The sequence below is a fragment of the Rhodnius prolixus genome, unplaced genomic scaffold (assembly GCF_049639745.1).
Source record: "Rhodnius prolixus isolate KJV_2025 unplaced genomic scaffold, Rpr scaffold_7, whole genome shotgun sequence".
NCBI classification, from domain to species: domain Eukaryota; kingdom Metazoa; phylum Arthropoda; class Insecta; order Hemiptera; family Reduviidae; genus Rhodnius; species Rhodnius prolixus.
This window is the reverse complement of record NW_027411582.1, coordinates 412,966-440,386: the sequence shown is the minus strand read 5'-3', so window position 1 is coordinate 440,386 and position 27,421 is coordinate 412,966. Positions and strand designations below refer to the sequence as shown.

The 27,421-nt window shown below is 37.3% G+C and overlaps 2 protein-coding genes across 2 annotated transcripts; one reads left to right on the top strand and one right to left on the bottom strand.

Annotated features, from left to right (window-relative positions):
- Window positions 1–601: 601 nt before the first annotated feature.
- On the bottom strand, window positions 602–26,703 carry Osi24 (Protein). Its single transcript, XM_074113188.1, has 7 exons — window positions 26,569–26,703; window positions 24,191–24,478; window positions 17,636–17,862; window positions 16,645–16,868; window positions 13,421–13,493; window positions 3,702–3,904; window positions 602–1,521 (listed from the first exon to the last, which is right to left on the bottom strand). Exons 2-7 carry the CDS (start codon window positions 24,456–24,458, stop codon window positions 1,299–1,301), a joined length of 1,218 nt encoding a protein of 405 aa, XP_073969289.1. The 5' UTR covers window positions 24,459–24,478; window positions 26,569–26,703; the 3' UTR covers window positions 602–1,298.
- Window positions 6,515–11,357, top strand: LOC141446619 (uncharacterized). Its single transcript, XM_074113189.1, has 3 exons — window positions 6,515–6,672; window positions 9,113–9,400; window positions 11,078–11,357. The coding sequence occupies exons 1-3, from the start codon at window positions 6,622–6,624 to the stop codon at window positions 11,210–11,212; spliced, it is 474 nt and encodes a 157-aa protein (XP_073969290.1). The 5' UTR covers window positions 6,515–6,621; the 3' UTR covers window positions 11,213–11,357.
- Window positions 26,704–27,421: the final 718 nt, after the last annotated feature.

Genomic DNA, 27,421 nt, shown 5'->3' with positions numbered 1-27,421 from the left:
ATCAGTTGAATGAACTCAAGAAGAAACATCATTAAAAATTAGATTCAACAGCGAGTTCTTAGATCTTGCAAGCATCAACGAAATATATAGTATTTTATTAAACTGCTGCAATTGAGAGTTCGTTATTAGATGGATGTTTTGTGGAGTTGCAGAGGTACATAAAACATCTTGATGAAGTTACTACTAGCACTTGTTTACCTAGAATAAGTTTTGTTGTGTGGATACTTTATTTGGTAGACTAAGCGTAGTGACTCCTCGTTTGTTATTCTTTGATTAATTACAGAATCGGACATGTTCTTATCTGAGCGAGAAATTCTTACCGACCGGTTAAGGGCACAGGGATTTGGTAGTTCTTGCGCATCAACAGTTAAGTTTTGCGCATCAAAGAATATGTTCTGACAATGGGCTCCCTTACTATGCACTTCATCCTGACGAGTTGAAATTGGATGACTGGAACCGGTTGATGACTCAAATGGTTTTTTGGTCTCTGATATTTTTGAAATACGGAGTATGATCGTGACTAGTTGTAAACCAAACTTGCCAATCCACAGCCTTGAGCTTGCCAAACTAGAGGAACATCAAACCAAGGTTTGTGGCAAAATAAAATAAATATTTTATAATTTATTTCACAAATAAATAAATAAATAAATACAAAATTTCGATTCAATACACACACATATTCATAAATTCATAAAGCTAGAGAAAAGAAGAAAAATTTTGGCAACAACTACCACAATGTCTATAAGGCACGCTTTTTCAAACAGACTTTGGGCACAGAATATTAGGCTTCTGTTTGCCCATGATAACATTGTACAGAACCCCGCCGACACCAATTTTATTAACTTTGGAATATGGACGCACTGGACCTCAGATTTACAACAAGTTTCTGGCTGGTAATAAATTACAAGTTTCTACCAGTTCCAGATATTCCTCTCAGACAGAAATTCAGCCTATCATTAAAATCTACAAAGTCAAGGTAGCTCGCATAGGTCATCTGCTTTTATACAATGTCCAGGGATAACTCTCAAATCTTCTAGAAATTTCAGTTGAAAGTTTGCAACCCTTCAGTACACAATAGCATTCACTGTGGCGCAGACTTTTCGATTAATTAGAATTTCAAATTGGTCCTGCCCGCATTAGTAACTATGCGCTACCATATTTTGTTAACAAAGAATCCAACCACCATAATTCTAAATCCATTGCAACAAAGGATTTAGTTTTACAAATAATTTGTTTACAAAGACTACAAATTTTCTTTAGCAAAGTTCCTCTTGGAGAAATTTCATGCGGAGAGCAGTTCAGTCAGTGAAGGACCGTCTGGCATGCACCAACTTGTTGATGTCATTGAAGGTAGTAAGCATGGGCGAAGCCTGGTCGCTGAGCTTAGTAGGCGCGATGCATGAAGTATGCACCGTCTCGCACGAGATGCCGTCCTGGCCGTCCTTGGCCGCCTTCATGTACCTAAAGAAGCGCAATATTTCCGGATTATCTGAAGAAGGTTTCCTCAACTCGTTCAGTTCCCTGCCAAAAAAAAAAAAAAAAAAATTTAGTTACATCAAGTTTTTAGCGGAGAAAGATACATGAGAGTGGATTCTGCGCCACTTGCTCAAGTAGCAATTCTTCGGGGTGCTAGAGAAAGATACATGAGTGGATTCTGCCCCACTTGCTCAAGTAGCAATTCTTCGGGGTGCTACTTGAGCAAGTGCTACTCCAACTTGGAACTTTTACTAAACGTTGCCTGATTGTAACCTCTGAACTAAAGGAAAGTGACGTCTCACAATCCATAGCATCAAACAGTTTCAACAAAATAGAAATATTTGCTGAACAGTGTCCAATTTGGTGGGTGAAAAGGGTGATCTGTTGCTGAATGGAGATTTAGAATTGTGACTGTTTCAAAACTTAATGTTTACTATTTAAAGAATAAGGTGAAAATGGAATTTGATAAAATTGTAAAGTATAAAAAAAAAGTTTAGAAGACGAGTACAACATCCAGTAAATCCAGGAATTGATTAACAGAATCAATGAAAATGGGTCATATTCAAAATCTGATTCAAATTTAAAAAACAAAGATTTCAGCACTTACTCAGAAAAGTGATGGGAAGTCCAAGATCAAGTTTTAAACAAGCCGGATGTGGCAGAGAAATTTGGAATAAAACTGCGAAGGAGTTAAAAGAAGAGCAGAGAATGAAGAAAAAACCAAAGATGAAGAGTGGAGAATAGTTGGGCCCAAAAACTTTTAAAAGGAAATTGGAAAATCTGAGGATACTGATGTGGGAAAGCCCTGTTTGCTGCAGTCATTATAATTAATTTAAATATATCACAGAAGCCGTTTGCGATTGAATCTCTAAACATCTATTCGGTAAATGCGCTCTCTAACGGTAATTTTTCTTAAAATTTAAAGATCCAGTCCCAATACAGTAAACAGTGATGGCAGTTTAGATCAAATTAATCAAATCTTTCTAGAAAGATGTTTTAAATGAAAGTTAAAGATCTAAACATATGCAACAAATTTAAAGAAAATCGTTCTTATTTGTTTATTTTTTGTACAAATTCTAAAAAATGAAGTATCTATTCAGCAAAGGATACTTCCATTTTTGTGATTTTGACCGAGACGTTATGGTGGCAGCCCTGAGTAGTACCTCAATGAAATTTCAAATTTCTGCTTTCTGCAATTCTTGTTTTTGACTTTCGGTGTGTATAGTTACCATAGTTACTACACACACAGAAAAAGAAATCCATAGAAAATCAAACAAATAAGAACTTTCATTGAAACTTTTTGGGATTCAGACGACCTCACAGAGAAAACTCTAAATCGAACTTCCTTTTGACTGCTAATAGATTTCCTCCTTGTTGCAGTAGAGGAAGAGGAAATAACTAAGAGGAAAGTCTATTCTGCATTCAAAATGAGCTGTGAGGAGCCTCATCAGATGCTTCACATTGCAAAATAAAACAATGAAAATAATACTGCGGAGAAGTGGCAGACCTCTAGTTCAACAAATAAATATTATGGCACTGCAATCCCTGTATACATTCAAAGTGGATAGAAAACAGAAAAATTGACAAATAAGGAATCAAAGGAGACATTCTTGCAGCATAAGGGAAAAAAATACATTTGATTGCTGGATGAGAATGAACTCGTACTACCCGAATAGTTTCAGCTCGAATTTATAATAAAATTCCAAAGGAGATTCGGCCCCGTGGCATATAGTGCCTTCAGGAGAACTGTTATAAATTTGGAATCTTAAACTATTTTTATCACCTGAAAGAATACATCCCGCAAAAGTGGCGCCCTGAACAGGAATACTAAAGTGCAGAAAGGTCCGCAAGGTCGGATAAAACCAGACGGTCTAAAGTTAATTAACTTATTATTAGTTGGTTTGTGCGAGAGTCCATTGTATTTTTTTTTAAATATTGACAGCCAGTAAAAGCAAATTTTCGCCTCAATTTTTGTTTTTAAAGATGAAATGAAAATGTACCAACTGGCCTTCATCATTTCTCTTTAAAACATTTAAGTGAGAATATTTATTTATAAAGAAATCCGCCAGCTCCTCTGAAGTGCCCATTTAATAACTGGTATGATTGCGTGTATTACTTTATATCATTAAAAAGATAAATGTAAGTCTAGTGTGTGCCAGAGCACTTTGTGAGAAGCCGGTCTGTGGAAGACGTCGTGACTGAGACATGACGTGGATCTGACTTACCTGGAGAGTTGCGCTGAAACGAGGTTGCTGAAAGGAGCGAATTTAGCTGGGTTCCTGTACATGTCGCAGACGAGCCGCTCTCGACAGCCTTCCGAGGTAGTGCCCAGTTGCTTGAACACCGAGTCCAGTCTGGAGAGCAGGGGCGAGTAGAAAGGGTCGTAGTGGGCCAGCAGTTGCGAAGAATTTGGTATTTTGTTGAACACCTGTGAACAGGAGAATTGGCGAATAGGTTTAGGGACAAAAGTTGGTTAATATAAGCGGAAGTGAGGCTATAAATTTAAGGTCGAATATATTTGAAAAGACCTAGACAAATTGAAGGTCTGTCACTTCACCTGTCATTCTTCCGTTACAAATTTCAAAAAATATCCCCCCTCCAACTTAGAATTCATTTAAAGCTTCAGAATTTACAGCGTACAGTATTGACAGGAGGGGGTGGTCACATCAAGGTAACAGCGGACATTGGCTTCTTATATTCGTACATCATGCGCATTATTCTTCCTTGTTTTCAGCGATCGCGCAGTTACCATTAGTAGGCTGCAGCAGACTACACATACCTTCAGATATATACAAAAGTACATGGAAAAGTTCTTTCCATTTGCTTAATCTTCATCAAGCATTCCGCGTATGTAACACTATCGCTTTAGAAGTTTGGGTCAAGTGTCCAATTTACAATCCTCAAGGTCAGCATCATGTCAGCTCAATAATTCAGATAAACAGCTAATACTGGTTCATTGAGCAATGTTTGCAAAATAAAGCACCTGTTTTATTTTATAGCTAACAGCCTAAATGCTTTGTTACATAGTAGGAGGTTAGAGGGAGCGATCTGGGCCAGAATGAACCTGTAGTTGGTTTATGCTATCTTGCACACCCAGTCATAACTTAGGCGATCTGATACAATGGTTCTAATATTCGTCGCTGGCCACATGCGCATAGAAAGCGAAATACGAAATGGGCTCTTGAATCGATTCATCACCGAGTACAAGCTCAATGGAAACTGCACCGTGGCACCGTGGATGGCTCATAAAAATATCGCTGATCGCCGCGACAATAGTACTGCACTCTGAAAACGCCACGTCAGTTCGTGCCTTGTGAGTGGAGCCTTTAAAATATCGCTGATCGCAGCGACAATAGTACTGCGCTCTGAAAAGTCAGTTTGTGCCTTGTGAGTGGAGTCTTTAAAATAAGAACATTTGCCTCGATAAATGAGAAAACAGAATATTACTCCACAAAACTGAATAAAATGAACTTCAATGAGAGGCCTCATTTTTGTTATTAATTAATTACTTTATTTAAAGACTTCAATAAACAGTTTAATCATTTTTAAAATATGATTTTAATTATTCAAGTTGAATTAATTAATATTTTGTCATTACTTTGATATCAGCTGCTTTTCTTTGCGAATTGGTTTGTCATTTGGTGATCAAATATATTGATTGATGCTTTAATTTTGTTAATACTGGGAATTGAATCATCCAAGTTCCCTGAACGGTAGATTTTTATTCGCTTATTGCTCTCCTTTTCTTTACAATTTTTAAATGGAATTTCACCGTTACATCAGTGTGTTTCTACTCTTATCACTCCCTCATTTCTATTTTTGTATACTTTTTTTTTGCTAATTGCAAAGTTCAATTTAGTTTTCTCAGGGATTTCTTAATTGTATAAAGAATAATTTAATCAATTTAATTCTTAAGTCTTTATTTAATTTCTTTCTATTACTGTTTACTGTTTGATTTTTATTAGACAAAAAGATAATAGTAACTTTAAAAAAGCTAAAGAAGTTAAAACCACGGAAGAAAGAAAGAAAACCTGAAAGAGCTGTTCTGAGTTATCCGCCTATGGTCAATTGCTGAAAGGAGGCCAGCTTGGGGTGACAGCGGGGTTTTAGGATGGTTTTACATGAAGTATTCTCCTCGTGATTGGGATACGAAGTTTAATATGAATCGTGAGTTTGAGAGGCAGAAAGAACGTCAACAATAATGGCAGGATATTGATTTTGGGCACCAGGAATCAGATTCATTGAAGGTTGGGAGACTTAGTTTAGCCCCATAGTTCTCACTAGTTGGTTCTTAATGGTTTTTATACTAATTGGTCGTTTTTTTAGTAATGACAATTTAGGTATGCCGCCAAGCAGACTTACTAAGAAATGAAAATGGCTGTTTAGGTAATAAGTAAAGCAATGCCCATTTTTTTCAGAAGGGTTTCAAGTCCAATTACCAATTAGGTGTCGTGGACGGAGGCATTAGCAAACTTACTTTACTACAAAGTTCTCAAATTAATCATAAAATCCGAGTCCTAGACCGAGAATCGAACCCAGTACCACAATTCATATTATCCGCCTCCAACCGCTCGGCTACCGTGGCGCCTGGCTTTTTAGGTAATATATTTTAGTACAATTAGAATTAACTGCTTTTCTAATTGTTTCATTAGGCCTCAGTAGCCGAGCGGTTAGAGGCAAGACCTGCAAAGCTAATATGTATAGTGATACTGGGTTCGATTCCCGGTCTAGGCCTTGGATTTTATTTAATGTTTATTATGAAAACTTTGTAGTATAGTATGTTTGCTAATCGTCTCCATCCCCGACATCTAATTGATAGTTGGACATAAAGCCCGCCTGAAAAAATAGGTATTACTTTACTAATTGTTTCATCAACTAATAACTTGAGTAACTAAATAGTTACAAACCTCAGCAACCGACTGGAATGACCGATTCCAGAGCGTCCATAACCTGAGCATAGTTTGCCAACCCCTGCGTTAGAGCGACCAGAGTATGACTGTGGGCAGACGCGACACGCGACACGCTGGCAGTTGAAGGAAGAGGAACTGATGGAGAGGTGGGGCGGTGGTATAAGTAGCTGGTCAGGCTGCTCTCTGTTATAACCTGATCTGTGGAGAGGTGTTACAGTGTTACACACAACTCAACATGCTCAACTGCCTGGTCCTGCTGGCTCTCCTCATTTCTCACAGCTCTTTGGTGAGTAACTTCTCTTATATTAGAGTGCAACATGTGACAGCCATCATCCTTGTGCTGCAAAACCCTGTCTCTTTAGTGAACACCATACAACAAAACCCACATCTTGTCCACACTGAAAGCTCCCTGTCATCGTTATCACTTTTTCTTTGAACTCCTTTTATATATATTTACAATACTCTTGAGGAAGTACCTCGATTTTAGTCTACACTTTTGACAACATCCACACTTTTCCACATAATATTTAATTATCACTTTCCCTCATCATATATAGTGGAAGTAATGCGATCGATTTTGAGATTTCTCTAAAACTTTTAAGGTCCCCGGCTTGAAAAAGAAAAAGAAAAAAATGTGGAAAGTCTAAATTTGATTTTTTGACTAGGTGCTGCCATCTAATAATAATCCTGTAGTGAAAATGGGTCACTCTTTTAGGAAAACATGTTTGTTATTTCTTTTTGGACAGTCCAGACTTTAGTAAAATCCATTCTAAAGCAGTTTCGGCTGGTAGGGATCAATAATTGCTATTCCAGTACATTGTACGGTCCCAATATTTGGAAAATTCACTATCAGAATAAACTTGGAAATTTGAAGAAAATTGGGCTGTCCTCATTATTTAGAAGTTGTTTTACGAGTTTTTAGCATTTTTATGAATACGGTGAGAATTTCCTTTAAATGCAGTAATCGCTACAACTTCCTCTCCTTCTCTCTTTGACTTGAGAACTAATTTTCCAGAAATCTAATTAAGGGGTTTTTAGGGAGGCTCTCCTCCTCTAAAGTACTGCTTCAGTATGTTGTATGGCTCAAACATATTTACGAGTGGAATTTTCTATCCGAAATTCGAGTTGGAGAATATCAGTCCCCGGAAGTAACCTTCAAAAACGCGTTTTTCGAGTTTGCTACAATTTTCCCAACCCAGTTAGGTTTACATTCGTGATTCAAGCATTACCTAAAATAGACCGGTCATTAGTGAAAAACTTTTTCCCAGAGAATAATGATTTTATGGAATGTTGGGAGAGCTCTGTCGTCGTGCTTCCTTGAACAGTTCCTTTTATTAAGGAATGTTTACAATATTGACTATACTCTTTTAATAATAAGTTTCAAAAATAGTTGATGGAGTGAATTACAGCAAGAAAAAGTAGTGTGAGGTAGCTAAACCAGATTTATGAAAAATTAGGCTCTGGGTTAGCGTTCAGTTAAGCATTCCACAGTTTCCACTCCTGGGCTTAAACAAGCTCAAGAAGAATTGCGCTTGCGCCCTCTCGAAAACTAGATTCTACTCGTAGAAATCGAACGGTGTCAATGTTAGATAGCGAGTACATTCCAGCTTTACTGCCGTCATTGAAAACCGGCTATTCTGAAGGTAAATTCAGTTTTATACACTAAATGTGTGAGGATACTTCCGAGCAGTCAGCAGATTGATTGCCATGACAACCGACTTAGTCTTCTCCCGGCTGAAGGTCAATGCTACTCAGTTGCCCTAGACTTCCTCTATTAGGAAGCTGTAGAAATTTTCGTTTTAATGTTTATAAAATAATAAATTATAATATCATATGTAAATGAGAACTTTAAAATAGAAACGCGCATTTTATTTGGTAATTTATGGAAATATTAGACAGAAATAATGTTCCAATCTCCTTCCACGAAATCTAAATTGTTAGATTGAAATAAGCTTTGCCTGATATTATTTCGGCCATTATTTTGCTTTTTCCCATTAAGTTCACAGAAAATGTAATTGAGTAATTTGAGATGAGAAAAAGTCATATTAGGTTCGAGCAAGATTTTTTCACTTTTCCTGCCCTTCGTGAACAGAAGTATTTCCATGGTGCAGTTTTTAATTTTGGTTTTTACTGGAAGAAAGAGTTTTAAATTCAAAGGAGACAAATCTTTCAAAAAAAATGTAGAAACATCGAACTCTGCAAGTGAGTCTGACTATACAGATATTGTAAAATATACATTTCCTACTATCTAGTAATCTGAATGGACTTTCCATTAGCAAGTTGTGCTTTATCGAATAAAATGCATTCTTGATGGCAGGGAAAAAAGTATAATCTTTTCTTTTAGATTCTTTTGGCACGAACATCGACTAAAATACCAGACTGAGAGTAATACAAATATCCAAGGAAATACGCCTCAAAATTTAACCTCTCCTTTCCACTGTCGAGGATATTAAAGAAGCGGCTAAAAAAAAATTTAAATTTTAAATTTTGGAAGAATTCGGATTTTTAAAGAACTACGATAATTACGGTAAGGAAAAGTAGAGTGATGTTTGGCAGAGTAGTTTCCAAACATCAAGAAACCGACAATCAGTTCTAGTCAGGCTCTTACGTCATGATAATTTATCATTATACAATCTGTTGAACTCGATTAGAAATCCCTGAACTAATTTCTATTTTTCATTATCTATTTCAGATTATTATTATTTTATATATATACTTTTTTTTAGGGCGAAATAACATCCGAAGAGAAGATAGACATTCAGTCCAAATTCGCAACAATGGAGAATGAATTGAATAACCTATTTCAACAGACAGTGTCTGAGGTGAAGAACACAGTGGAGGGACGCGTGATACAGTACAAGGGTCGCGAGGACTATCGGAAGGCTATGTGTGCCGAGCAGCTAGGGCGCAGTCTGGCCGCGGACGTACAGTTACGAGGCCGTACCGATCTGGTGGCGCTGGCAGGATATTTCAAGACCTGCAGACAGATGGTCGTGTCACCGTCTACCACCCAGGTACTACCTCACAAGTTCATCTCAAACCACCATTCATTGTATGCGCAGTAAGGCCAGTTGGGTTCAAGTTAAACTCTGATCCAAAGGGGGCCCCTCAATCTTATGTCTTCCGTGAGGTCCCAATCTGTGAAATTCAAAAAATTTTTGAGGACCAGTACAAAAATATTAATGACTATTTTTAGCTCATCCACTAGACTAAGAAAGACACAAAGAAAGTTGAATTTATCGATGCGCATCAGTCAAAAAATGCATTTTCTTAACCCAGTTAATTTCAATAAGCGTACCACCTCCAATGTGCGAGCTAAGTACAAGATTAACCCTTAATAAGACTAGTTTAACGCCACCGAAGGTTGCTCAATTCTAACACTTTTCATCTGCCATGATAGTGCACAGCAAATCTTTGTTTAGATGAGCCTAAAAATGGGAATTTCATAGAATTAATGGGATTCCAGAGTAGCCTAATTAAGCAAGGAGATGGAAGAAGAGAGTGGGGGGGCCAGGCAGGGTGTGTTCACACCTCTCAGGCTATTCTTCGTAACCTTGGAGTCCAACGAATCCCACGCGAATTGTTTATACAATTCTAATTAGTAATTCGTCAGTAACACATTTTGTCGCTCCCTCAGCAAACTGGCTCTGAAGAAAGTTTAAGAGAGTCACAGACGGGGCAGCGGCCTGTTAGAGGGAATGCTAAACAGTCTCTCCCTAGAACTGGCAGAGAATGCATTTCGCTTGAAATATGTCTCACATAACGTTCTAGGTTTAAATGGACGCCCTTGAAATATCAAGTTTAAAGAATATCGGGAAAGCCGCTGGCAAGAAAACGTGATTAACTGGAATCCAGGCAATTTTCCCTCCCGGTTATGTTATTCTTGGAATTTTAATTTAATTCTTTGTGCTTTATGTATGGGCTATTACTATTATTTATTTAAATTGGTTGTCCTTTATGATTGTGACTGTTCTTCTTTTACAATAAACTTACAGGCATGTCGGCATCTTAGGTCATTGGCCTTCTTCAATGTACTGCAGGCTGCCGAAAAGTGTTCTTTTTCTATAAACAGTACAGTCCTTCACCGGACGGAGAACTAACTATAAAGTTCGACAAACTATTGTGGGGTAGGCAACCAATCCAATCGTCCAATCTCGAAATTTATAAATAGATCTAGATAACCTGTGCCCAAGACCGAAGCTAGCCCGGATTCCAGGTTAAAGAGTTTGGAATACAGAAAGGATGCCTGAGATTTTTACTGATTCCAAAACTTCCAAGTAATTAAATGCCTAAATTTCTCTGGAGTAAATCGATTTTTGAGATGAGGGGATTGAGTAGTTTTATCGTAGATTCTTTACTCATCACCATTAAATTAACAAAATGCTTTTTACTTCATTAACATCTTTCCTCCTAATCGCGGAATGTTTCGAGAACTTAATTCTCCTGATGCAGATGAAGGCATGCATAAACACTGAAAAGGCGGTAGAGTAGTCGGTTATTTGGTAAATTGGACTTAATGGAATTTTAGTAGATTGAGGGCTTTCCAAAAACCTTTTTTTTTAGTAGTGCCTAAAACAAGGCTATTTGCTTAGTACAAGAGCTTTCCAATTAATTTTTTTCTGTCAAAGAGAACTTGATGAATAATGTGGACTAGGTGGAGTGTAGTGATCGTGTGCGTGTGTGTGTTGCAGAACGAACTGAAGGCGACCAGACTGGCCGTGGATAGCGGCTCCGCCAGCCGACAGATGCAGGACAACATAAACAAGTTCAAGAAATTTGTCTCACAGAAGATGATCGAATACCTGGAGAGCACCTCCAAGTGCTGAACCCTGCTCAACAGCTCCTAATGCTGAACCCCGCTCAACAGCGCCTCCTAAAGACTGCACTGTCCTCATTATTTATTTAAATTAAATTATTTATGTTTTGTCATTCATTCGATGATTAGTAAATAAATTTGTTCTGTTATTGAAATTTTCGTATACGTTTAGCAATACGCCGGTCGGAATTGAAGCATTAAAGATTCCAAGAGAAGATATTGCGCACGCCCAGAGTGAACACGCCGATTATAATTAAAAGGCCATGCTGCTACTCTTCGTCCTCAGGATATAAATGAGTTCTTACAGAATGATCCATCTACGTTGTGACCGAGGACATTTCCTCTGAGACAGAAGGGGTATTAACCCCTCTCATATTAATGAGAGATAATTAGGGATAAAAGAAAGGGATTGACACGATAGTCGGTAAAGATAATTACTAATTGTTGGGCGCGACACCAAATAGTGAAAGCCCAGCCGAGAACTAGTTCTGATTTAATAGTCTGCTCCTTAACTAAGAGCTTGGAAGAAAGTCAGATATAGGTTCTAGGCATGCGCTATCTCTTGAGAAATACGTGAACGTTCAATGAGCTGGCAAATAGGCATCTGGTTACAGACTATTCTCATTCTCATTAAACCTACCTGTTTGTAGAAAGCAATTTTCTTTCTCTGGTAACATCAAAACATGCATTTCAGGTGAAAACTAAAAATGTAAAGGATTCAACACTAGCTACCAGTTAAACCAAATTATCAACTTCGAATTGACAAACGTTACAATATTTTGAGTGGGTATCACTTGTATATTTCAGGTTGACAATCGAACCTGGGCAGCAACAACCGATATTTTATGCATATAAAATTTAAACTTAATGTAAAGGCTATAAATTTGGTAAAGAAGAATATTGCAGTAATGCAATCTACATCAGAATAAGAAAGCTTGATTAACATCCTAATTCTGGCAATTCCTTATATTTTCCAGACAATTTCTAAAATTGTTCTGCAAGGCCTTGGAACTTGATCACGAGATTCATTCGGTCGAATTTCATATGTGCAAATGTCCCATAAACATAGCATCTGTTTGATGCGTAACTGGTAGATGCAGGTTACTACAATGGTATATCTTTCTTAAGTCCTTTGAACATTATGCAGACATTAAGAATTGTTCTGCCTTTTCCTTTTTAAAATAATCACGTATTTAGTGATTTGCAATTGTCTCTGCATATTACCTCATGTGCAGGTGCAGGTGAGTGATCACTAATAAATTTATACATACGTGAGCAGATATATGTACATGAATTATACCAGCAACAAAAGTGAAACGCACAGCATTTGTTATAAAATCTATGATCAAAACTAGTCATGACTAAGCGACTAAAAAATACGACCAATTAATAAATTAGCCTTTGCTCATGATTTGTAATTTGAATCAAACTCACTTGACTATACTGAAATAATTTCCAGCCATGTAAATAGCAAGATTAAAAATTTATCTTTACCTTGGTTGTAACCGTCCTGAGACTGAATAAGTGATAAGTAAGACCTAATTAAACTGTGCACCACTAGGTAATAACGTTGTAAGATGAGAATACCAGGGTAGAGATGCAGACAGTGGACGAATTGTGACGGGGAGTGGCCGCAAGGTGCATGTAGGAAGAGTCAAATCATTTGCGGTCCACCAATAATGACGTGTTTTGTATAATTTCTTTGATGCTTCGGAATAAAATTCCAATTAGCCGAGTTGGATTGCTATGCGTCACATTTGATCGAGAATGCAGCAACGGATATTGTATTCACTGCTGATCAACCACCCGTTTGCAAAAGTGGATTATAGCTTAAAGAACTACAGATTCTGCTACTGATGGTTTAATCTTTTGAAGCCGTTTTCGGCAAACTTTCAAAAATGAAAAATCTTTTCACTAAAGCGGCACTTTTACTTGCTCGATTTAAACAAAAATTGTGTTGTAACTAAATTTCTGATTTGAACAATCTAATTGTGATATTGAGTAAAGCTGAACATTGACAGACAGCTGGTTTCATACTTAGCTATTTGTAAATCCATTATTTGAATTCAGAGTGCTCAAACTGAGTGTTGTCTGTGAAAGCTCCAAACTCCAAAGAGCCAAACGGCTCAATTTCAATACTTCCTCTTTCGGTAAAACTAATACTTTGTAAAATAGTTAACGGTTAAACTACCAAAACTTATACTGGATCTGCACCTACCTTAAAATCAGATTGTGGATCTTTGGAGTAGAGACTTCCATAGTGTTTAATCGGCGGTAATCTCCCTGTGTACCTGAAAACAAACATATTAATATGAGGGAAATGAAAAAGCGCTCAGAATGAAAGTAAAAGATTGATGAAACAATGAAAATTAAGTTGCGATTGTATTTTACAGTTGATTGACGAATACTCAATCACTCAGCGGCTCTCTTTCTCTATTCCAAGTTATAAGTTTTGTTGCTTTTTCCCAGGAGGTTATTGCTAAATTTCCATAATAAGTATTAGATGTATATTTTGAAATTCATAACTATTCTAGTTTCTCATCTAATTAGTAGTAATTTCTGTTAGAAAACGAGTATGTCTGAAAGTAAAACTGATTAAGTTTCTAACGGAATTTTATAAAAAATATTCATGAATAGAATGTCTAAGAGTGTCCGCGGGTGATGTTTTAGTGGATGGTCACCTAAACGGCTTGAGTACAATACAACAGTAGCATAATTCCTAAACGTTCTGAGTACAATAGCGGCAAAATGAAAAAACAAGAATATCCGGCCGAGTTCGTAGTTCAATTTTATAGCGCAAGACCGGAACTATTTCTGTGCTGAAGCAATGCTGAAAAATTGATTATTATTGTTTCTAAAGAAGAAATACCGAAAATTAAAAAAATATTAAAAACAAAAAAGAGGCATTTTATCAAATCAACTTTGAGATTTTAGCACAGTTGCTACAAATCTAGTCCAATCAAGGAACTCTTAATCAATTGTCTTTTTCCAAAAACAAATCATCCTGGCGATGTTGCGCCATAACCAAAGTAACCAAAGTCTCACATTGAAGGCTAATTGGTTTAATTAAGCATTTCCTTTCTACGAAAAAATAGATATTTCAGAGTAGAAATTTTAAAACGCTCTACGAGTAGTTAGATGGCGAAGATTTAACAGAATTAGATTTGGATTGGAAGTTAACTTCCATTCCATTCATTTAAGGTGTTCGTTGAAGATTTTCCTGAGGTGCCTCTTTGCCAATCAGAGGGAAAATGTTCAGAAGAGGCAGTGGAGTATTGCGATGGAAACGCCGGAAGTAGGCTAAGAGTGGGAGTAGCCTACTTACCAATTTCACGCTTCAGTCACTCGCTGATTGCTCAAATTATTCTGAACCACTCATCATCTTCAGCGATATAATTTCTTCTAGGTGTGCACGAATCGTTGCAACCTGAAGCTAAAATTGACTAAAAGGTTGAAAGGCATTTGTCCAATTCATGACAAAAAGAATTTAGAATGTGACAGCTTACTTTTGCCTCTCTATTTTCTATCAAATGCGGATTCGGTCGCATTTAGGACAAATTGACTGAAGATCTATTATGAACGGCTGGTTTAAATTAAATTACCGCTACCGTCATCAGTTTGCCCAAACTATAGCCTATTTTGTACATAATATGTGTATGTATATAATTGTAATGTATATAGTTATATACATAAAAATATGTTATAGTATATAATATGTATTTATATACATATAAATAATTATTTTCTTCAGGGAAGGGATTAGCTATGCGGTTAGCGTATTGCATTCCCACGCGGAGATCCCGGGTTCGAATCCAGCTGCTGACCCCTTAGATTTTCTCTTCCTAGGAGCTTCGTACAGCTCACTGTCCGGTGATGGACAGTGTTGTCTAACATCCGGAGGCCGGCAGTGGACTAAAGCTCACGGCGCCAATAACCTCAGATGTTGAAACGCTTTAAATCATAACAAAACAAATTCTTCAAGTTTAATTTGACAAAAGGTTATGTTTATCGTAATAAAAGCTCTTTTGAGTAAAGCATGAAGTGTCAGAAATAAACACTCATTTTAAAAATAATAAAATCAATTTTTATGATCTGAACTTCAAATAACAACGTATTGATTATTGGCGAGGATCCAAAGACCAAAAAGTGATTTTTACATCTCCAGCCAAGGGTTACCGCTTCACTCGGCATTTCACTAATCTTTAGGTTTTGGAATCTCCTCCATCTCACTCTGACCTGGCCCGGTTTCCACAATAAGTGGACCTTCCTGATTTCCTCTCGGGCCATGTCAAGAAATAGACCGACGGCCTGGCAAGGCGCCAAGTTTTCTTTCAAGGGGCTTAAATCCTTTCGTGCGAAAGACAACAGATCATTCTCCTTTTTATTTTGGTCTATTGGATCGTTATAATTGGAAATGCTGCTCTAAATAGTAGAATTTAGAGACTGGTACTGTCTGCTTGCTAGGGAAGAGATCAGATCCTTCAGTGAGCCAAACCAGAAGAGTCATATACCGTATACCTCAGTACCTTGGTGAGTCGAAACAAGGGGAATAATTACATTTGGTGATTTGGAAACACAATGCACTGGTCGGAATTGCAGTAATGGGAAAGTTGACATTGTCTCAAGGAAGGAATGATTTCACTTTTACCAGTAAATATGAGTAATGTATGTTAAAGTTTGTGTATGGGTCAGGTGGCCAACTGGGAAACAGGTGAATGACTGGTCGGGCAGGCTCCCCACTCTTTATATGTGCGCGTATGTAGATGCAGCGCGTGTTGTTGTTTACATGAATTAAGTGTTACGCTTTCTAGCAGGCCAGTCTGGTTGTGGGCCAGCAGCTCCTAGTGCAGCATCCTCTCTTTCAGTGAATGTGGTTCGGAACAGGATTGTCAACCCACCCACCGAGGTCCCTTAAAAGCGAGAGTCAAGAGTTCCATCTCACTGAATTACTTCAATTTTTGATTTTTCCAAATTGAAATGTGATTTTTTTTTTTTGTATGAAATTATATAATTGCCAAGACTGGAGAATACACAGAAATGACTCCACAACGAAGCATAACCTCTCTTCTCTTCACAATCGAATTCTCCTGGAGAAAAGTTCTAGATCTTCTTGTATTTAATTAGTGCCTACGTTTGAAGAAAATCTTGAAGAGTTGTTTTAAGAAAAATCTTGGTTATGAGAAATCTAGTCAGATGAGTGTTTCTTTTGGTCCACCGATTTTGGCCAACACCTTATTTTGGTGCTCTCTCATAGCTTTCAAGTGTTATTTCAATTTCGACTATCTGCTCTTTTCGGTTTCTTCTGCGTTTGTTAAGGTGGACAATACAAACATCCGCACAAACCTCCACAGAACAGATCTGGAAATCAGCAGACCTACAGGATTGTCAGAAACCATCTGTGGCAGTATGCCACTAATTATTATCTGTGACATATTCTCTTACCTTTCTGAAATACTTTGGGCAGTTTTACTGGATTGGGCAGAAGCAGGCAGCACTCCTATTTGATATGCTGGTGTTCTGCCTGGATTCAGTGCAGCCAGAGTGGCGTGTGCGTTGCTTTGAGCCTGTGGTATTATCCAGTTGCCCATGGTGTCTGATGCGGACGCTTCTGCATCATAACCGGCGGCAGCTCCGCTAACAGGGTCCTTAAACTCGAACTCAGTCACCTAAATAGATCAGATTAATTAGTGCATATTGAACATGACGGGTTGAAATCACAGGGAATCGGATCATGGTAGAGTGAAATAATGTAATGGCCACCTTCGCATAGATAACCTTTTCCCCAGCTTTCTTCCTGGCGGCCCTTAATACGAGGGCGGCAAGTAATTCTTTGCGATATGAACTCATTTTTCTGATATCAATCTGATTACCAAGTTATATTTTACTTATACCTGATCAGCTCAACTCGGACCTGGGGACACGACGCTCATAGCGGATTTTAAGGCGTCACTAAGAAGCCAAGTTTCACAGGATAAAATGTATAATGCAATAATTTGAATTATGGCTTGGAAATTAAGATATGACTAGCCTTTAGCGACCTGATACTCTTTTTACTCAATAACATGGTCGTATCAGCCAAAAACAATATCAATTGAGAAAAATACTTCAATTTGTTAAATTTAGTGAGTCTTGACCAAACAAAGTATGCACAGTAGCATCTGCAAGTGTTGTTTACAATCGCAAAATGCAATAAATTTACTTGTTGCCTAACAAGCGTCTAGTTACTTCAACATAAATCCAATCAGAATGGTGGCCTCAATGACTAAGAGATTCTTATATTAATATTTGCTTATCATGACGACAAATTACTTTTCCACATTCATTACATAATCAGTTAAATACGGATAGTCCCCGTTCGTTAAAGATTTCAGATCCTCACAGAAGTAGTACATTAATTAGTTAGAGCTGCACAATTATGTCCTTAAGTACCCACCTGATCGTGCGCTCCTGAGGATCCGGACTGCGTGGCCACATTGGTCAATCCTTTGCCTACAAGCTTGCCGATGTGACTCAAAATGGTAGGCAAAAACAGCGCCACTAGAACTGACTTGACAATCTGCGCTCCAATGAAAACAGGCAGTAAGAGTTTCTTTAGTCCGAAGGCCAGGAATCCCAAACCAAAACCGGTGAGGAAAGAATTCTTCCCAAAGCCCAGTCTTCCTGCAAAAAACAATTGATTTGAACTCATTCTCTCCTTTCAACTTCCAGTTTAGGCGGTAAGGTAAGTTCATGGATATGAGTGAGGCGCCCCGCCTGTAGATTGTAGCAAACAGAATCCTATGAAGTCTGTTCAAAACCACCAGAATATCTTGACTTAAAAATTTGTTCGTACCTTCTCCACTAATATAAATACCCGATTGGAACGATATGCTGTAGAGATCCTCGCCAAAGGTCGAGATGTGGTGATGAAGAGGTTGCCTGGTCCTCCTCAGCTCTTAGCCATCAGACTCAGTTCAGAAATGTGAATTACCTAATCAAGTGCCATCGCTTCACAAAAAATGTTTCTTTACCTTCATAAATCCTTATGATCCAATCTAATCGAATAATTTCTGAACTCAGACCATCTTTCCCTCTTCTTCATCATACACAGAGCCGGATTTACCTATAGGCTAACCAGGCTTCAGCCTAGGGCCTCAAGATCAAGAGGGGCCTATATTCAAATTGTTAGCAAAATTAAAATTCCACTATTCTAAAAACAGTACCAATAACAACATGTTTCATTTAACATATTGATATCGTATATCACAGTAGTGATGTATTTTATTATCTCTCGTGTAATTTACAAACTTAAAAATGGGAGTTGAAAGGGCATCCTAAGTGGAATAGCCTAGTGCCTCTTTTCTCCTAAATCCGGACCTTCATACATCAAATTTCAAATAATTTATTCATTAATTATTTTGTCTTTTTAGAAATTATGCTTCTATACTCTTACCTGGAACGTCGAAAACCATTTTAAATGTTATTGAGTGTATCTCCTAATTTGTCAAAGCGTCCCAATTCCTGGAAAATACAATGTCTAGGCAAAGCCAAAAAAATCTGGGATAACACTCCTTCTTTCTTCGTGTTTACGAAATGTTAAAGAAACTTCAGTGACCTTACAAAATTAATTCAATATTAGATACCCACTTCACTTCAAAACGTTAGCGAAACGTCGCAACTTCTTCAGAACCCACTGTCAATTTGAAGCGCTTCCGTTTGAAGTCATTAGCGGAGCGCTTTTCAGCATGCTGTTGTTCTCTCATCGCCTACCATATTCATGCCCTGCAGTAATTCTAAGATCTCCGCGAGGGTATCCAGCACTTATCGCTCAGCCAATCCCTTTCCTCCACAACCCAATTATAATCTCATTTTCCAACTCGGGAATTTACATATTACACAATGGTTTAAACGAACGAAAAAAGCCGAATGTATGTACATATTACTTGTTTAATTATACATTGATAATTTAAATAGGTTCATTATATTTGTATTAATTCCTTTGAACACAACCTGAAGAAGACAATTAAAATAAAATAATAATATTAATAACTAATAAATAACAAAAATTATTTAAAAATGTTAAATAGTACAATTTTCCGAAACGTTTGTAAAAAAAAAAAAAATTAAACTCGTCACCGCTTCTCTATCTCAGAAATTAATTCATTAGTAATAATTTGCTGCGATTCCCAAGTTTCTAATTAACAAATTTTATGCAAACTGAGAAATTTCACTAGAAATTAGCTTCCAGAAATGTTCTACACACAGTGAAACGGTATTTTGGAAATGAATAAGACGTCAGGGAACTTGTAGATGTTTGGATGGTGCGATAAATTGGAATGGGATTTCAGAGGGAATACGAAATCTGTGTTACACAATCACTGGCACAATCGATGCCATTAATCAATGTGGTATCAATATCAATGATAACCTTCAACAGTGTTACCCAAAGTTAAAAAAGTCACCGCACTGCTGTAGTTCAGCACATATCTAGAATAAATAGTATCAACAGTCGCTATTTTTTGTAGAAGATATTCTCCTAGAATCTAAACATGATTGGCTGCGAGCTGTTTAATCAGGATTCACATGTAATGGCGCTAAGGGTAAGTGGGAAAGTGAAAAATAGCGGTGGAAGAACGACTCTTAATGTAAATGGGTCGAAATAATTGAGCATTCAAAGATGAACGCATTTTTTAAAAAAAAAATGTTTTAAGAGGTCTACTTTTACTTGTGTCTAATAGCCCCCACTTTCATCAGTAACAAAATGTCGGTCATCAAGTAAACCAAATCAAAGGTTGAAACTCAGAAAGCCTCAATGTAACTTTCAGTCGGAAGTGCGTCTTCACTTTGATTTTGCGGCTATTTCTCGAATACCGCTATAGTTGCCCCTTCCACGCCTACCAAATCCAAAGATTAAAAGGCACTATTTTAGGGATTGCAAAAGACGGTCACTGAATTTGTTTGAAACATGTTTCCATGAATTTATTTGCGTTGCAGGGATGCTGAGTTCTCTTCCGAGGAAGTCACGAGAGAACTCAAATATTGGGAGTCCACTGGACGAACACATTGTGTTTCCACTTGTGGAAAGCACCAGATTCAATTTATTTAAAGAATATTATTCTGGAAATCTCCACAACGATAAGCTCTCCATTAAGTATACTTTACGGTTCCAACCGGTAGCGCTCCCGAAAGTGTAAAGCACTTCAATTCCCGAAAGTATACAAAAAATAAAATAAAATAAATTTTTCTAATAATATACTATAACATGTAATTGTAATGTAGACTCTATGTGCGTTATTTGTGAATTTTGATTTTGTAACATTATTCTTCTATAAACATTAAAACAATTGTTGAATGCATTCTAAATATAATTTTTTAATCTACAAATTGGAGCTAATTTAAGATTGATTGGATTCGTGATGTAAGCCATAAGATATGATCTGGCACCCTCTGGAGCAGCTCTTTCAGTCCCGTGTCTTTAATTAGACTTGGCAATCTGGAATAGGACTCCTGGGCGATTTTCTTCTCCTATAAACGAACTCTCAACCACGCCTTCACAGAGTCGGAATGTAGTTCATACTTTCTTCTGGCAAAAGTTGTATGCTTTATATATATTTACTCTTATCTTGATTCTGCAGTGATTTTCAAGAGGCCAACTATCGTTTCAATAGCCGTCCTTTTTGGATTGGTAAGTTAGTAAAGAGGTTAATGGTTAGTACTAAAGCTTCAGCCTAAGGTTTTCTCCCACCAGAGCTACCAATCATTGACATTTAACTTAGTTGGTTCACTACTGCGAAATTGTGTGCCATGCCGCAGTAAACAGCTCAGCCATCTATTGGCCCACCCTTAAGGGAAACAAAAACTTTTTAAAATATACTTAGTGTCACACCGTCTTGCTTTAACTCCATTAACGTGATAGTGGTGCAAATTGGCTGTCTGAGAAGTTACGACTCTTAATTGATTAGAATTTCAACAGCTTGGTTCGTCAAGCTTACCAAGGTTTACTTTAAATCAGAGCCGTATTTTCAGTATTACCAAATATTTTCAGCCTTGGAGTCGTTCGATTAGCTCCCGTGGAATTCAAAGTAATTATTAATAACAGTCGAGTATTAATGTTATTTTTTAGTTTTAAGAGATCGTGTGGCCTAAATTAGTTTGTAAATATGTTGCCAGAAACAATCTATGGTGCAAGTCCATAAAAGGCAATGAACGAGTTGTGCATTTATTCTTAAAAATCTGTAATGAGGAAACAGAATGAGTAGTGGTGCGCTGGCCCTCGCTCTAGCACAACAGTTCTTCCTTAAGAAGCTAGAGTTTAGTGAAGTTCCAATTTGGCCAAAATAATGTTTAGGATTCTCAAATACGAACAATTAGAGAAACTTGTGAAGCTATCACTATAATAGCTAGCTATAACTATCACATTTGTTATCAGTGAAATGATAATACATCCGGTGCTCTAAATTAAGTATAAACAAATATTTAGAATGGACTAGAAATGGGAATGGCGGTAGATTTCGGTGGGACGCAGAAGTACTTTCACCCAGCTAGGCCAGCTATCTGCAGGTATTTGCAGCCGAATGTAAGAGAGTCCAAGTGAAATATCGCTTAGATCGACGTCACCAGTTTACCGCTCGCCGCTCCGAGAGCTCCTCTCTCCTGCAGACTAATTCACTCATGTTCCACTTCTATAAATTAAGTGTTCAATTTAAGCACAACTTGTTACTTTCTTTCATTTAAGTAGAACTCAGCAAAAATTTGCTTTTTACGTGTAACGATGCGCTCTCTAATTTATTATTTTTTCTTTGCTTATTTACTTAATGTATACTTGTAACAGAATCACAATTTAGCGATTTCCGTAAACAATAAAGCATATCTATGACTACTTCCGTGATCCTTGTTACAAGTTTTAAAGTCATCAGCAGAGAACTCTCTCTCACCTCTCTCGTTAATATTACATCTGTAAGAGAGAACCATACAATAAGTTTCTGTTTACCAAATTCAAAAACTACTCGACAGAAAGTAGCATTTCCGTTTATTTTAACCGCCGGCCACCAGGGAGCGGCCACTTTCTAATTCACTAAAATACAATCGCTTGCCAAGCCAACGCACAAACCATTTCTTTCCAACAGTAAGGATATCGCTCTGTTTACACGCTCCAAGTTGCGAGTTTTCCCGCTCTTATCATTTCAATGATATAATTAAATTATATCTAATTTCTGAATAAATATACTTGAAACTTAAAGAAATGTTTAAGAAAGTACCAAGCAGAGCTTATTGTGATTGATAAGCCCGACAATAAACATGCTTGCAAAGTAAGCAACTAAGAGTAATTTCTGCCGATTAGATTCAATTCTAACTTCATGTTTTTCTAAAATTTAAATGAACGGCTTTTCAGAAAAATTCCAACTTCTCAATGCTTTTAATGATTTTCTGTTGAAAAGCCATCTTAGTGTGACAACAGCTGCTTCTACCCTGACCGTTATCTCGAGTTCTTGGTAGGGTTGTGTTTTTTTCTTAAAAATGAAAACAATCATCACAATAAGCTCTTTTTTTTACAGCACAGGGTGCATTAACTTTTAAGCTCCTTTTCAGACTGTGTCATGAATTAGTGGAACGGTCTCTCTGCTCTCTCAACGATCTCTTAGAGAAGATCACGTTGTAAAAACGTCTACTAGGCAGAATCCTGGCCCACGAAAGAGAGGAGGCTAGAGTTTCAAGGGAATGTGCAAAGGCTCTCCAATTCTATTCCAAATTCTAATAATATAATCAAAGCACCTTTGATTTTAACAGATTTTCCACTTTTCTCAGAAGGTATTGAAAATGCCTTCAATTGATTTCCAAACTTTGAATAAAAACTACACACAGAGTGCGAAAAACTTGTTTGAAAAATTATTTACACGGTATTTTGAAGTGCCATTTCGATGAAATGTGAAATTTTAGAAATTAGGTAATATTTTTTAACGTTTAAAGTAAGATGTAACCTCAAGGGCTGTAATAAGAGGAAGTAAGTTGAGAGCAGTCTGTGATAGTTCAGGTTATAGCTCAGATAGTTCAGGTTATAGCTCAGATAGTTCAGGTTATAGCTCAGATAGTTCAGGTTATAGCTCATTGCTCCAAACTAGAGGAAAGTACGAGTAATACTGATTGAGAAGTTTATAAACAGTTATCTACTCATAGATAACTGAAAAAAGTTGATTACGTTTGTGAGATGATGATTTAGAAAAAAGAGCTTTATGAAACAACCAAATTGAAAACAAATTAATTTTTTTAAAAAAAATATTATTTGATGCCAGATTGGCCTAAATTTGTTCAGCCTAATGCGTAAATACGGAAAGACAGATTTGGTAGATCCCGGACATCTGGCCAATTAACTAAACAACTGTAAAACTAAACTAAACTCCAGATCAAACTGGTCCTAGTTTCGTAATCTAGCTAACAGGACTAGGAATCTACTCAAATATGTGAAGGAGGCACCGTTATTGGAAGGCTCCATTGTGGCGTTGTTGCTATCTATATTCTACACGTCTCCCAAAACACCCGCTCCTAGAATCTTGCTACACTTGGGCGCTACTCTCGCCCATTTCCCCTCCACAATGCTAAAGTCTTATTGAGCACCAACATTGTGCTGCAGATTGGGAAACTGCAATCTAACTTGCTGCTACCCTCACGCCGCAGCAGAAATTAACTAAAACGCTGTGTAATAAGCGCACTGAATAAAAAGTCACAGATAATTTCTATTCTTGTTTCATTTTCCAAACTAGAACGATTTTTTACCAATATTGCCCTTAATTACCTATAAATCGGTTGGCCTTAAAATACTTACTGGGTCTCGCAGCCCAATGCACGACTTCCTTAATATTAATTATTAACTCAAAAGTGTGCCATATTTGCCACTCTACAGTGAAAGCAGAATGCATGACTTTTTGGTAGAGAAAAAGCTTTTGAGAGTTTGCTCAAAGTGAGCGTCTACAAAGAATTTTTAACAGAGATCTGTCATCTAAATTGTAGTTACCTTGCGCTACACGTGGAGATGTGCTAACCTCATTGGTGACTTCTAGCAAAAATGATAGAGGAATGCAGAGGGTGTCCTGGTGCACCAGCCTGGGCAAGATAGCAGTGATGTCCTGACTAGGTTGGCTATCTGCTGGGGACCTCGTACTGTTCGCCAAAGGGGAGGTTGGTATGGACGATGATGTAGAATTGGACTGTTTCACACCGTGTCCGAGCACCGAGCTGGCCAACTCCACAAGCAGCACCACCACAAGTGAACACCACATCATCCCCTGCTCATCACGCTGTCCTGCAACATCGCACTACATCATCAACTCATCCTCTAACACTTACTATTCATTCTAACAACCAAATTCCGGTGAGAACGCTCTCACCACTCTTCCTTCCTGTTCTACTCAAATAACTGCTAAGAACAAATATGGTGGGTGATCTTGTAAAATGTGAATAAAGAGTAAACAGTTGTTGGGTTCAAGTCAATAAACTTTTCCCATAACTAATAGTATAATTAGGCTCAAATAACTTCTAATTATGTTCGGGTTCTCAGTGGTAATAATCTTCACTCAGTGAATCTAATGATTGTTTGAAATCTTCTCAAAAGCAGCCTAACAATTATCCATAAACCTATACTCATTGCAAAACTATCCACCATTTTGTGAATCAATTTTTTTGAGGGCAAATTGATAAAGAGCCCTTTTGTGAACGCGGGGGGGGGGGATTCCCCCCACTAAAGTGCCATTTTGTTGATTATTTAAAACTTCAAAATTGTATGATACATGTTAGAATCAAGGGTGCCTAGACTCGAGCAAATTCAGTACATAACTCTGACGCAAACATAGACGGCGAAGACTGACGGCCTCTTGCAGACTAAGTCCAAAACATATCTTAGCAGGAAACTGCAAAACATGTTGTGACTTTCTGTGTTATTATCACGTCGTGGAGATCTTTTAGCTCTCCTGTGCTTGAAGAAAATACTGAGAAGGGGGCTACGGCTGTGCAGGTTCCAAAGAACCTCACTTTAGACCCTTTTGAACTAAATATTACGTACAATAAGGATGCATTATAACGGTAGCCGTGGCCCAAACAGCCACGGTAATAATCATGAGCAGAGGGCGGTCGGTTACCAAGGTAATGTGGGTGGCACTGGCAGCGTGAAGAGTACCGGTGACGTAATGCGGCCAGGGACCGCGCTAGTTCCGGTCTGTTTGGCAGTGCTAACTGCCCTCCCTCACTAAATGAGTCGGCTGAGAGCCAGCTTCTTCTTCTCGCATGTTGCTCAGCCGATCTTATTCCAAAATCAGATCCTCTTATCTTCCTAGTGTTGTCACTTATTAAGTAATCTGTCTTGTAGGATCGTGATGCAAGTAAAATGTAGATTCACTGAATTCTTGAGAGTGGTAAAGGTATGTTTATGATACTTTACAATATTGAACAGCTTGCCAGAGATGCCAATTACTTCCTACTTTATTTGATCAAAATTAAACATAAATCCGGTTATTGTTTAGAGTATATATGTTAGATATGCCATGACCAGCTATTTATTTAATGCCGGGAAGAATAGTCAATTTGAAAATCTCCTTAAGAAAAAGGGTCGACTAAACGAAAAAAGGTACACAAAATCTGCAAGACCCCAACATTTCATTCACACTTCAGATGGTAATTTCAGCTATTTAGAAACGTTCGAACAAGTTTATATGTTTCATTCAAATTGGGTTCTAATTTCTCCTCCATTCTCCATTTATCTGAAATGAGTATCTCTTACCCTATTGAGGCTTTCTAATTATTTGATCTTCGGCTTTGAACAAAGTTTCCTGCATAAGAAATTAATAACTAGGAAATTTTATAACAATCGATATCATTTAAGTATTTTGCAGCATTAAATTAATATTTTCTAAAATTTATTAGATGTCTTTAACCCCTATGCTGGCCTTTTTTACGAACAAAATGTTTTTGTTCAGTTAAGAGCATCACCCATTTAAGTGAGAAAACATCAATAGCTACCATTTTGTAATAGAAGCAAGCTAACATATACAATACGAGTAATAAATTCACATATTATTTTACTACAAAGTCTAAGATTAAGATTTCATTAAATTGCGATAACAGACAGGCGCCACGGTAGCCGAGCGGTTAGAGTTGAGACCCACAATGTTAAGATGTATTGTGATACTGGGTTCGGATTTCCGGTCAGGCCTTGTATTTTATTTAATGGTAATTATGAGAACTTTGTCGAGATGTTTGCTTATTTTTTCACATCCTTCTAATGTAAAATTAGTCTTTGGAAACAAATAACTAGGAAAGAAATAACGGAAATTAGTTGATAACGCAGAGGCAGCCTTAAAATATTGATAGAGTAAAATATTAATAGATGCACTTACTCACCGTGTGTACTGAGCAAACAGGTGACCGGCTGCAGCAAGATGTATGATGGTCTAGAAGGAATCCAAAGTGAAAGAGTGCACAGAGAGACGGCGCTCGTGATTCTTGGCGGACCGACAGAGGCACTGAGTGCGCGACGGTCTGCCGCATCCTGCCAGCGCACCCCACTCACTCCAACTGGGTCACCAGGACATCAAGGTCGCCGGAACTCCTTCCCCAATAGTACCTCAATATACTCGCTTCAACTTCAAACACTACTTTTCATTTCTTCAATAAAATTTTAAGTATTCTTCAGTCAAACTTACTGCCTTTTCTTTAAAAAACACAGAATGTAAAATAAAATTATTTTCTTATGAAAAACACTTCCTGTTTCCTAATTTTCCTTGAATCGGGAAAGCCTTGTAGTGAAGCCTTCTCTATAAGCACTTTTCCGCCCAGATGTGAGTCAGAAGAAACTCAATTTCAGTAGATCATAAATAGATTATTAATACTCTTCAATTATTAAAGAAGTTCTCTAAATGCATATTTGAAAATAATTACAGAACACGTGAGAAAAGAGTTTTGAAAAATTAGTAAAAGGATAAAGCACTGAGACTAAACAACACTAAACTTTAAATTAAGTTTACATAAAAAAGAAAATACAGAATACGGCAGAGCAGAAGTTAAACAAGTCAGACTACATTTCCTTAAATAAACTGTTGACCTGCCAACAATAAATAATAAGATCTGTGATGCAATACAAATATTGAACATTGCAATGGATACATGCCAAAGTTTTAAAATAAAAGAAGTGCAAAGCTACATAATAATACTGTGTAAGATGCCATATATTACAGTAATAAGAAATATTTTAAAG